General features: G+C 40.5%; 2 protein-coding genes across 4 annotated transcripts in view; one reads left to right on the plus strand and one right to left on the minus strand.

Annotated features, from left to right (window-relative positions):
- The window catches only part of gucy2ca (guanylate cyclase 2Ca), an 18127-nt gene extending 13741 nt beyond the window's left edge, over positions 1–4386 (plus strand). The window contains exons 20-27 of the mRNA XM_059562680.1: positions 117–208; positions 294–452; positions 620–812; positions 935–1109; positions 2649–2747; positions 2830–2924; positions 3077–3153; positions 4054–4386. Coding sequence (XP_059418663.1) covers positions 117–208; positions 294–452; positions 620–812; positions 935–1109; positions 2649–2747; positions 2830–2924; positions 3077–3153; positions 4054–4228 — 1065 coding nt within the window. The 3' untranslated portion in view covers positions 4229–4386. The remainder of the gene's footprint in view (positions 1–116; positions 209–293; positions 453–619; positions 813–934; positions 1110–2648; positions 2748–2829; positions 2925–3076; positions 3154–4053) is intronic.
- Positions 4387–9905, minus strand: LOC132153410 (tumor necrosis factor receptor superfamily member 13C-like). Of its 3 annotated transcripts, none has more exons than XM_059562682.1 (4): positions 9584–9905; positions 8509–8613; positions 8254–8436; positions 4387–5056 (listed from the first exon to the last, which is right to left on the minus strand). In XM_059562682.1, exons 1-4 carry the CDS (start codon positions 9597–9599, stop codon positions 4833–4835), a joined length of 528 nt encoding a protein of 175 aa, XP_059418665.1. In that variant the 5' UTR covers positions 9600–9905; the 3' UTR covers positions 4387–4832. The 3 variants fall into 3 exon arrangements, with proteins under 3 accessions (XP_059418665.1, XP_059418664.1, XP_059418666.1); XM_059562681.1 differs by having other exon boundaries at positions 4387–5059; XM_059562683.1 differs by having other exon boundaries at positions 4387–5059; positions 8509–8723.
- Between the last annotated feature and the right edge of the window lie 1074 nt (positions 9906–10979).

Genomic DNA, 10979 nt, shown 5'->3' on the forward strand with positions numbered 1-10979 from the left:
TAAAGTGACTTGACTAGTTCAGTAATGGTTAATATAATATATTAATGTAATATTATATAATATATTGTTTTATTGAATATAAACCACATTTAAATTGAAATACATTTCTTTTGTAGCTGTTCGTGCTCATCAAGAGCTGCTGGGAGGAAGATCCAGAGAAGCGTCCGGACTTCAAGCGGATCGAGGGTGCTCTGGGGAAGATCTTTAGGTGTGTGAGTGACGACAGAAGCGAGCGTTTGATTGAGTTTGGTGGTCGTGAATGTGTGCTGATGTGATGCTTTGTGTTTCTGCAGTAACCTTCACAACCAGGCCAATGCCAGCTACATGGACAACCTGATCCGCCGGCTCCAGATGTACTCGAGGAACCTGGAGCACCTGGTGGAGGAGAGGACAGCTCTGTATAAGGCCGAGAGAGACCGAGCCGACCAGCTCAACTTCATGCTGTTGCCGGGGTCAGAAACACACACACACACACACACACACGCTTAAACACAGCAATCACACACACATAACAATTTTTAGGCATTCCTTGTGTGTTTCTAGGCGAATGGCAGACGTGACCCTGATTTGACACATTAAACCTTCATAAACCAGAAAGATTCTGTTCTGTCTCTTATAGTCCAGTGGTTCGCTCTTTGAAGGAAACGGGTCGTGTGGAGCCAGAGCTGTACGATGAGGTCACCATCTACTTCAGCGACATTGTGTGCTTTACGACCCTCTGCCATCACAGCACACCCATGGAGGTGGTGGACATGCTGAACGACATCTACAAGAACTTCGACAGCATTCTCGACCATCATGACGTCTATAAGGTGCACAAAAACAAGATGTTTTCAGACGCTCAGAGATAACAGCTAGCAGAATAGCGTTTTTATTTTAATATTTCTAAATTAATATTTTAAAATAAATAGTCAGAACATGTTGCTGTGTTCAGGTGGAGACCATCGGTGATGCATACATGGTCGCGTCTGGTCTGCCAAGACGCAACGGAAACAGACATGCTGTGGATATTTGTCTCATGGCTTTGGACATCCTGGAGTTCATGGGGACGTACCAGCTTAGACACCTGCCAGGAATCCCACTGTGGATCCGTATTGGGATCCATTCAGGTACATACACATGGGAGGATGGATAAAGAGACCATTTTTATATAATATACTAGGAATCGTTTCTATAACATCTTGAGGATGGTGGCAGTGACACCTTCAAGTCAAAATGCTTAAAAATAACCAAAATCACTTAAATATCAAGTGACATACTGACATTCTAAGCTTCTGCCATTCTAAACCAATTAGCCACCCATGAGACCCAGCATACACGTAGCGATGCCCCAGCAACTGCCCAGCATACAAGTAGTGATGCCCCAGCAACTGCCCAGCATACACGTAGCGATGCCCCAGCAACTGCCCGGCATACACGTAGCGATGCCCCAGCAACTGCCCGGCATACACGTAGCGATGCCCCAGCAACTGCCCAGCAAACACATAGCGATGCCCCAGCAACTGCCCAGCATACACGTAGCGATGCCCCAGCAACTGCCTGGCATACACGTAGCGATGCCCCAGCAACTGCCCGGTATACACGTAGCGATGCCCCAGCAACTGCCCAGCATACCCATAGCGATGCCCCAGCAACTGCCCAGGATACACGTAGCGATGACCCAGCAACTGCCCAGCATACACGTAGCGATGCCCCAGCAACTGCCCAGCATACACGTAGCGATGCCCCAGCAACTGCCCGGCATACACGTAGCGATGCCCCAGCAACTGCCCGGCATACACGTAGCGATGCCCCAGCAACTGCCCGGCATACACGTAGCGATGCCCCAGCAACTGCCCGGCATACACGTAGCGATGCCCCAGCAACTGCCCAGCAAACACATAGCGATGCCCCAGCAACTGCCCAGCATACACGTAGCGATGCCCCAGCAACTGCCCGGCATACACGTAGCGATGCCCCAGCAACTGCCCGGTATACACGTAGCGATGCCCCAGCAACTGCCCAGCATACCCATAGCGATGCCCCAGCAACTGCCCAGGATACACGTAGCGATGACCCAGCAACTGCCCAGCATACACGTAGCGATGCCCCAGCAACTGCCCAGCATACACGTAGCGATGCCCCAACAACTGCCCAGCAAACACATAGCGATGCCCCAGCAACTGCCAGGCAGCTGCATATCAATATCATATCATACACATAGCGATGCCCCAGCAACTGCCCAGTATACACATAGCGATTCCCCAGCAACTGCCCGGCAGCTGCATATCAATACCCCAGCAACTACATACATATCAATACCCCAGCAACTACATACATAGCGATGCCCCAGCAACTGCCCAGCATACACATAGCAATGCCCCGGCAACTGCCAGGCAGCTGCATATCAATATCATATCATACACAAAGCGATGCCCCAGCAACTGCCAGGCCCCTGCATATCAATACCCCAACAACAACATACATAGTAATGCCCTAACAACTGCCCGGCAAGCACATAGTGAGGTCCAGCATCTGCCCAGCAACATCAGCTTGAAAATATTTTTTGTATATATAAAAATATAAATTATGGTAAAAGGAATCAAGATAAAAATGAGCAGTTGGTGTAGTCACACTAGTCACGTGTGTGTGTGTGTGTGTGTGTGTAGGTCCATGTGCGGCTGGTGTGGTGGGTAATAAGATGCCACGTTACTGTCTGTTTGGAGATACAGTCAACACGGCATCACGAATGGAGTCTACAGGCCTGCGTAAGATGCAAACACACACATTCACATGCACACACCCACACACACCCACACTCGTTTAGTGAAATAGCTGATGTGTTTCCAGCTCTGAGGATTCATGTGAGCGAGTCAACCATCAAGATCCTGGAGCGAACCGACTGTAAATTTGAGTGCGAGCACCGAGGAGAAACATACCTGAAGGTGAGAGGAGAGTCGGCGGCCAATCACAGGCTCTTACATTACCTTCCAGCCAATCGCAGGCTCTTATTTAAGTCCTCCTGGACAATCACAAACTGTTACTGAAGAGTTAAAAATAAAAGCAGAAACACATAGTGTGTGTTTTTGCGTTTCAGGGTAAAGGGAAGGAGATGACTTACTGGTTGACTGGAGTCACCGGCCAGAAATACAGTCTGCCAATACCACCAACAGCGTAAGATTTCCAGCACTCATCATGTGATCATAAAATACTGCCAGAATACATTTAGTAAAACTTTTACACACGGTGGAGTTATTATCAGTGCAACATAAGACTACCATTCACAACAACTAATGTTAATTTAATACGACATAGCATTTCAGATACAATATCTTCTTTTTCTCTACCAATAAAAATAAGCCAAAAGAAAGAACAGAGGGTGTATTTTGTTCTACCGTCTATTTATTTCTATAATGCCTTTCACAAAATATATTGTAGTTTTGTAAAATCTGAATACTGTGTTTGCAACTTTATCTCTCATTTGCAAGGATTCTGAAAAAAATGGGATGGGGAGCTGTTAACTCGCAATTGTGATATAAACTCACATTTGTGGGACTAAAAGGTTGTGAGATAAAAAGTCACAATTAACATTTTTAAATTTTTAATTCTACTGCGGAAACAAGAAAAAAAAAATGAACTGAGATGTAAACAGAGAATTCTGAGGAAAAAAAGTGAATAAGGTTCTGAGGAAGTAAAAGTTTATAACATGCAATTATTTATTTTTTTTGCCAAGGAAAAAAATGAATGGAATCGCGAGATGTAAGCTTGGAATGCTTTGAAAAAAATATAATTTTTAAGATATAAAATCAGAATTCTGAGAAACAAAAATTTTAGAATTACGAGATATGAATTCACAATTGCAAGAAAAAAAGTCAGAATTGTGAGATAAAAAGTCATAATTACCCTTTTTTTTGGCAAGATAGAACTCTCATGAAAATGTCATCATTGTCAGATAAAACTGAACAATTACCTTTTTATATTTTTATTCAGTGGTGAAAAACAAGCTTCCATATGTGTATGATCAGTAGTACTCACAGACACACTGATTCTCTCTGTGTGTCTTTTTCTCCTCAGAGAGAACTTCCATCGCCTGCAACAGGATATGGCTGAGAGGATCGTCTCCACGCTGGATAAACGCGGGAACGAGCGACGCAAAACTCTTTCGACTCGCCAGCGGCGAACACAGAGACACAGCAGCGATGGGCAGCCTGAATACCTACACCTGAATGACCCCACAACATACCTGTAGAAAACACACTCACACACCTCTATGGATTTAACTGTATCCCTAACTCCTTAGATTTGATTGTTTATTCTATAATTTATTCATTCTGAATGTGTTTATTGTAACATGAATGATGTATGAACTGCTTCTTACTCACATAGTCAATAAAAGAACAAACTGTATTTTATTTAGATGGTTTATTAACCAAATTGGCTCATTAATGAACAATCAGTGAAAAAAAAAAATCTGTTTTCATGCAATTAGCAGACACTTTTATCCAAAGCGAGTGGAACATAAGCAATTCATCACAAAGCCAAGTAAACATTAATGTTCAAAATAGGACTCTCATCTGTGTTCTGGAGATCTCCCAAAATATACACAAGCAAAAAATGTTTTGCTGAGGACTGACGGATGCCACTGCTGGTGAATCGTTTTCTGCATCTCCTTCCATGTTAAGTTCTCTGACATGGTCATGAACTGAGAGCCACAGGAACTGGATTTTTGATTTCATGAGGTCTATCGTTTGAAGTGAATATGAATACGAGCTGAATCCATATCAAGTGTACAACTGGTATGTTGGATTATTTACCCTCTGTATTAATTCTGCTGTTCACATTACTCTTCAGACTTACACAGATTGTCCGGTTTTAGTGGTGACGAGGGCGGAGTCTCCCAGTTCTGTGGCAGGAAGTGGCAGCCCATGCTCTGCCCATCCATTACACAGGCTCCGCCCACAGGCTCCCTCTTTGATTGGGATTTCCTGTGTCTGGCCATTGACATGCGGCCAAGTTGACAGGGTCTCCTCGTCCTGTTCTGTGGTTGTCGGGGTTTGGGGCGTAGAGTCCTTTTCACCTGCTGGACGGATAGACAACACTCATGCATTTACATCCACCCTCTTAATGCGATTAGAATGAGATTTTGGCAATATTACGATATACCTCATGTAAACACAATACTTCGATCTAAATAATGCGATTAAGCTCATAATTGCAACAAGCATAATTTCTTAACATAACTGGCGTACACTGATTTTAATCGCAATATACAGGCATGTAAAAAAAAAGTGAGCGAAAAAGTGAAAGTGAAAAACACTTCACTTCATACAATACAATAAACACCTAAACTGCATTATTGCCGCTCTGACCAAAGTGTGCATGTGCTCTTGACGTACACGAATGATGGGACACGCATCTGTATTAATACCTAGATTAGAAACGATGGCAGGGAAGAAAGCATCACACAATTCACAATTCTGGGGAGCCGAGAAAAACAGAGTTCATGTTGTAGAGGTTTCGCAGTAATGCAGTACAACAAATTCAGAATACAACCATACAAAAGTGTTTTGCACTAGAAGTAAATAAACTGTACTGTGCAGTGGGGTATGTGAATAATGGAGGTAAAAAGCGTTGCTCTTGACATGTAAGCATCATAATGCTATTAAGTCTTAGATTATTAGAATAATTGCATTATTCATGCTCATGTTAACATTGTCCCTCTATACGTTTACATGGACATCAGTAATCTAATTATTTATCTTATTCTGAATAAGACAGAATAAGGTGTTACATGAGTTGCTTTTAGAATATTGCTTTTATGTTCCTGTTTTACATGTTATAGTACATCCGACATCCAACCCAGAATTTCACATACAGTATCAACATACAGTTTGTCTTTGTTTTGTTGCCATACAGAGCCATTGGCCTGGTGCCAAATATAGTTTTGGGTGTTTCATTTTTAATTTAAAGAAAGCTTCAAGTGCAGTTAATTATTTGTCAAACGGTTGACCACTGTCACGTGTGATCCTGTCGCAGAATGCAGCGAAAAGTCCTACTCCATGTCTTATTTCGATGTGTGTTTACTTAGAGTTAGATTTTAGCTGGATTAAGGCAATCAATCTCTGTTTGCAAGGTAGATTCTTAATCAGAGTATTGTCTTAATCGTGTTGGAAATTGTTGTCCATGTAAATGTACTGACTGACTAGTTGAGCTAATGATATAAAGGTCATGGATAACACTAAAATATACCTCTTATCAATATCATACTGTTTATGTAAAGTTGAGTGCCATCTTTAAGTTCTGATTGGGATAAATGTTTCTAAAAATACTATTTTCTTATGAATAACGGTCCCATTATGATTCAGATTTTACACCTGACCTCAATGATGTCAATGTGCAGTGAGATCATACAGAAGTATAAGGGACTGTTTAAAAAAAAAGAAAGGATGCATAGCTCTTGTAGCGTCTCACATAAGAGCTGCACGTTTTAGAGTTGTTCAGCTAAAACGAGACCTTGTGTTTTCCATGTGAACGTCCTTAAACTCGACAGATGGGTCTCATGCTGCGCTCATTACATCAGAACAAGAATGGAAACCCAGCGTGGGATAAAGTAATATAATGTTCTGTGTTATCGACGATTTCAGTGACAAGTTTTCAGGTTGGTTCAGGACAGGTTTACGGATATGGTGTCCCAAAACAGTTCTGGAATGATCGAGCGACATACATCAGGGAAACCAACTGATTCAAAGGCAAATTCAGTTTTAGCCTACGTTTGCATGTTAGTTTCAATTATTTGACTACAGAATAACACCACAGAATCACAACCACGTAGACGGGTGATGAACAGTAATAAGCACTCAACATACTGACCTCCTGCTTAAATCTGAAACCGCAGGGGTTAAATTTAGCAAACAGGAGTGTCGTTGGGTTTTCCACTAGCTTAAGACGTGTTCTGCATCCTGAGGTAACGGATGCATGTGTGTGTGTGTGTGTGGAAAGGAGACATGAGACATGGGCCCGTCCCTGAAGACCCCTCGCCACCCTCTTGACCCCAACGAGGAACTGAAACTTATTAAAGTGTGTGCATGAGGTATGCTTGGTTCGAAACTCATTTAGGCTACTAAACAAAACGCATTTTGCATTCCATCGCGTTGCATTTCCTTTAATTTTTTTTTACATAAATGTGTGCTAGATGTCCGACTGTTGTGATCACATCTAGTACAACGGCGTGTCACTTTAAAATACGCGATTTCTAGTTTTCGTTCTGCTGTCCTACAAAAACAGATTCTCTGATGTGTTTTAAATTATATGAACTATATTAGCATTCACATTAAATAATAATAAAGTGAAGCGACATTCAGCCAAGTATGGTGACCCATACTCAGAATTTGTGCTCTGCATTTAACCCATCCGAAATGCGCACACACACACAGAGCAGTGAACACACACACACACACACACTGTGAGCAGTGGGCAGCCATTTATGCTGCGGCGCCCGGGGAGCAGTTGGGGGTTCGATGCCTTGCTCAAGGGCACCTAAGTCGTGGTATTGAAGGTGGAGAGAGAACTGTACATGCACTCCCCCCACCCACAATTCCTGCCAGCCCGGGACTCAAACTCACAACCTTTCGATTGGGAGTCCGACTCTCTAACCATTAGGCCACGACTTCCCCATTAGAGCATAATAAGGTTATGTTTGTTCTTAGCACTGTCTGTCCACTTCACCTGCAATCGAAATGAGTAAAAATACAAGTTTTCTGTCCCTATGAAAACTAACCATGGTAGTAAAAGTGTAGTAAACCCTTGTTTTTTTCTGTTTTACTTCAAATACCATGCATTTTTATTTTTGTAGTAAAACCATGTTCCATTTTCAAAAGGGTAATTGGAAATTAGACATGAACCGCTTCTCAATTTCAGATTTCTCTTGCAGTTACAGTCGTAAATTTATTAAAGCTACATAAATAACCATGTGTTATATAGGCTACTTATTTTACACAGCCAAAACAGCATTTATTTGCCTGAAATTCCAGAATTATCTAGATATTGACTAACTAGTTATCTTCGATATATTTAGGCTTTATTAAGATGTCCCCAAGAAACAGACAAGAATGAACCTTCATTATTTATGACTTCAGAAATGATAAGCAGGACGATTTCTGATAAGGGGTTATTTAAAGTCAAATGGATTCTGATTGGCTGTCAGTGTATTTCTTGTTCATCAGCACTCTGTAAGGGATTCATAATGAAAGTGACTTATATAGTCTTGGACCTTACCTGTGCTCTGTGAGGTCCTGGTGTGGCGTCTGTAGATGATGAACCAAAGCAGAAGCACCAGAACCGACACACTCACGAGCAGCCCAACACAGATCCACACGCTAGGGCTGATGGAGGACGAGGACGAGGACTCGTCCAGACCTCTGCTGCTCTGCACCGGCTTCAGCACCAGCGGAGGAGCCTCTAGAGCAACCAAAGCATCCAACTCAACATAAAACACCATCATGCACTGATCTGCCCAAGAGTGTGGCTCACCTGATGGCGTCAGTCCCAGGGATCTGTGGGAGACGCAATACTTGAGCAGAGAATCCCACTGAGAACCAGGAGCACATGCTCTCTTCTCCATCACTATCAGCAGAACTGATGAGAATAAGAGCAGCGATGGAGAGATCACGGGAGGTGAGAGAAACACAACACTGTTTCACTTCTTCATTTGTGATATCGGAGAGAATGAATCACTGACCGAATCTCTAGAGAGACAAAGAGTGAAACAGCCGAGCAGAAGGAAACGGAACTTTATTTTTATCCACGTGTTGTTATCTGCATTACTTCTTATGATAGATAACATAAAGCACATAGAATCAGTGGGTGTAAAAAAAGAAGAAACAGCAACAACAAAACAACAACAGCAACATCTGTTCATGTCTCAATGCCTGGATGGAAATCATCAGATCAAGTGTCTGTATTGATGGGATTTTCCCTTTTTCTAACGATTGGCACTTTTCTTCATTATGTGTTTGAATCAGCTGGTGGAGACTTTTAGTGAATAGAAACTCTGTTCTATGCTTTGGTAAATTAAAGTTTTAATAATGCAAAAAATATATAAAAATAAATCACGAGTAAAAAAAGTTGAAATGACTATGAGAAAAAATGTTAAAGTCAAATTAATGAGGTGAAAAAAAAAATGTCAAAAGATAAAATATGAAATAAGAATGCAAAAAATGTAAATATATGAGAAAACATTCTATTTTACAACAAAACTCGAATTCATGAGATAAAAGCCAAAATTCACAACAGTTAAATTCTGGAAAAAAATCTAAATTATGAGAAGAAAATGATTAGAATGATATAAAGATGGTTAAATTATTATATTTTGAACTGACAATATATAAATCCTTCAAAATACAAATTAGCCTGTAAAATACAAATTAACGTCATAGTCGGACTTTTTCGGTTCCCTCACCACAAACATTTTCTTTCCTTTTCCTCTAAATGTTTAAAAACTAAAACCGAAAACTTATGATTTACTGTAGCAGAGTCCAAAATATTAAACATGAAAATGAAACTGCTGTGAATTTACATACACTAGACAAAATACATACATACTCACTGATGGTTTCAGTCATTTATAGGAAACCAGGAGCAGATGATCTCATCGCCATCACGCCTCAGAACAATAATGATGACTCGATCATTTCTAGCCTTTGTGAGGAAAGAGAAGGTCGAGAGGTCAAGAGGTCGAGAGAGAAATTAGAGCAGAACAAAAGAAGTTAAACTGAGAGAAAGAGGAAACAACTTAAACAGATGGAGAAATAACACAGACGGATTTGGTCTAATAATATAGCGATTCTCAACCAGCGGGCTGTAACCGAGAAAGATTATAAAATAAGAATGTTAAATGATATCACGTCCTCAGCTGTGAATCTGCCTGTGTTTTCTCTCCTCTCTTCTCACTCCTTGCTCTCTCCTCCCTTCACATGCGTATGTATATCTCCTCATGAGTTCAGATGAGGACAAGGAGATAAGGGTCCTCCAGCTGGGGTGCTTCACTGAATCCAGCCTGAACCGGTCCGTCTGGATCAAGATGCATCCTTTTGTTTGCCAGATGTATTCCTTGTATGTACTTGTTTTCCCCTTCACATTCATAAATGATGTAGTGTTTAATTCCTATTGGATAAATCTCTGCACCACCCTTTGGAGTACATCTATATAATCTGTTGAAGTAATAATAAACTTGGAAGATGTTTGTGAACAGACATTTGGCTTCATTTTCATAATTCCTTCCATGGGTCCATTTGGTGACCAGATTTCTGAAATGAAAACCAGGGACATTTCCTAGTTCAGTGCTCAAAATATCACTGAAATCTCACTTGTGATTATCTACATATTAAAAACAGGGGAAAAAAAAAAAAATATATATATATATTTTTTTTTAATTGTTGTGGTTTCCATATATTAATATCATAATTGATAATTACAGTTACAGTACAGTATGTCAAACAGCAATTATATTAAAACAGTTGTGGCCTAATATTGAAAAATTATGGATTTACAAAAACACATTAAAAATAAAACAATAAATATGAGAACATATGATAATTAAAACCATATTTAACAAATATGTTATTTTCAAACATTTTCACAACTGTGAGTAAATACAACTTTTCAAATGTAATGTTTATATATGGTTATTATTTTGCATTTTAGGCTTGTTTTGACCACAAAGTATGTGCTTTCTGCAAATGTTATTGTGCAAGTGTAATGGATTAGTATATTATTTTTTATATTATTCATTTAGGCCTATTGCAGTTGTGTCGGCTGAAGTTTCATGAATGTTTAATAGGCCTATTGTGTGAAAAACAACCGTGCAACCGTATCATGCCTTGTTATACAGTGCACACAAACAGTATTACTTTGCTTTAACATGTATATTAGTATGTGACTTCACTTGAAACGATAATGGTGTCTCTTTTGGTAACTGATGATAATAGCGACACACAACCAAG

The sequence above is a fragment of the Carassius carassius genome, chromosome 1 (assembly GCF_963082965.1).
Source record: "Carassius carassius chromosome 1, fCarCar2.1, whole genome shotgun sequence".
NCBI classification, from domain to species: domain Eukaryota; kingdom Metazoa; phylum Chordata; class Actinopteri; order Cypriniformes; family Cyprinidae; genus Carassius; species Carassius carassius.

Coding starts and splice junctions, on each gene's coding strand:
- LOC132153410 (XM_059562681.1), bottom strand. Junction 8,437..8,508: donor CCTGGGACTGACGCCATCAG/GTGAGCCACACT, acceptor TGGTTGCTCTAG/AGGCTCCTCCGCTGGTGCTG. Junction 5,060..8,253: donor CAGGACCTCACAGAGCACAG/GTAAGGTCCAAG, acceptor CTATCCGTCCAG/CAGGTGAAAAGGACTCTACG.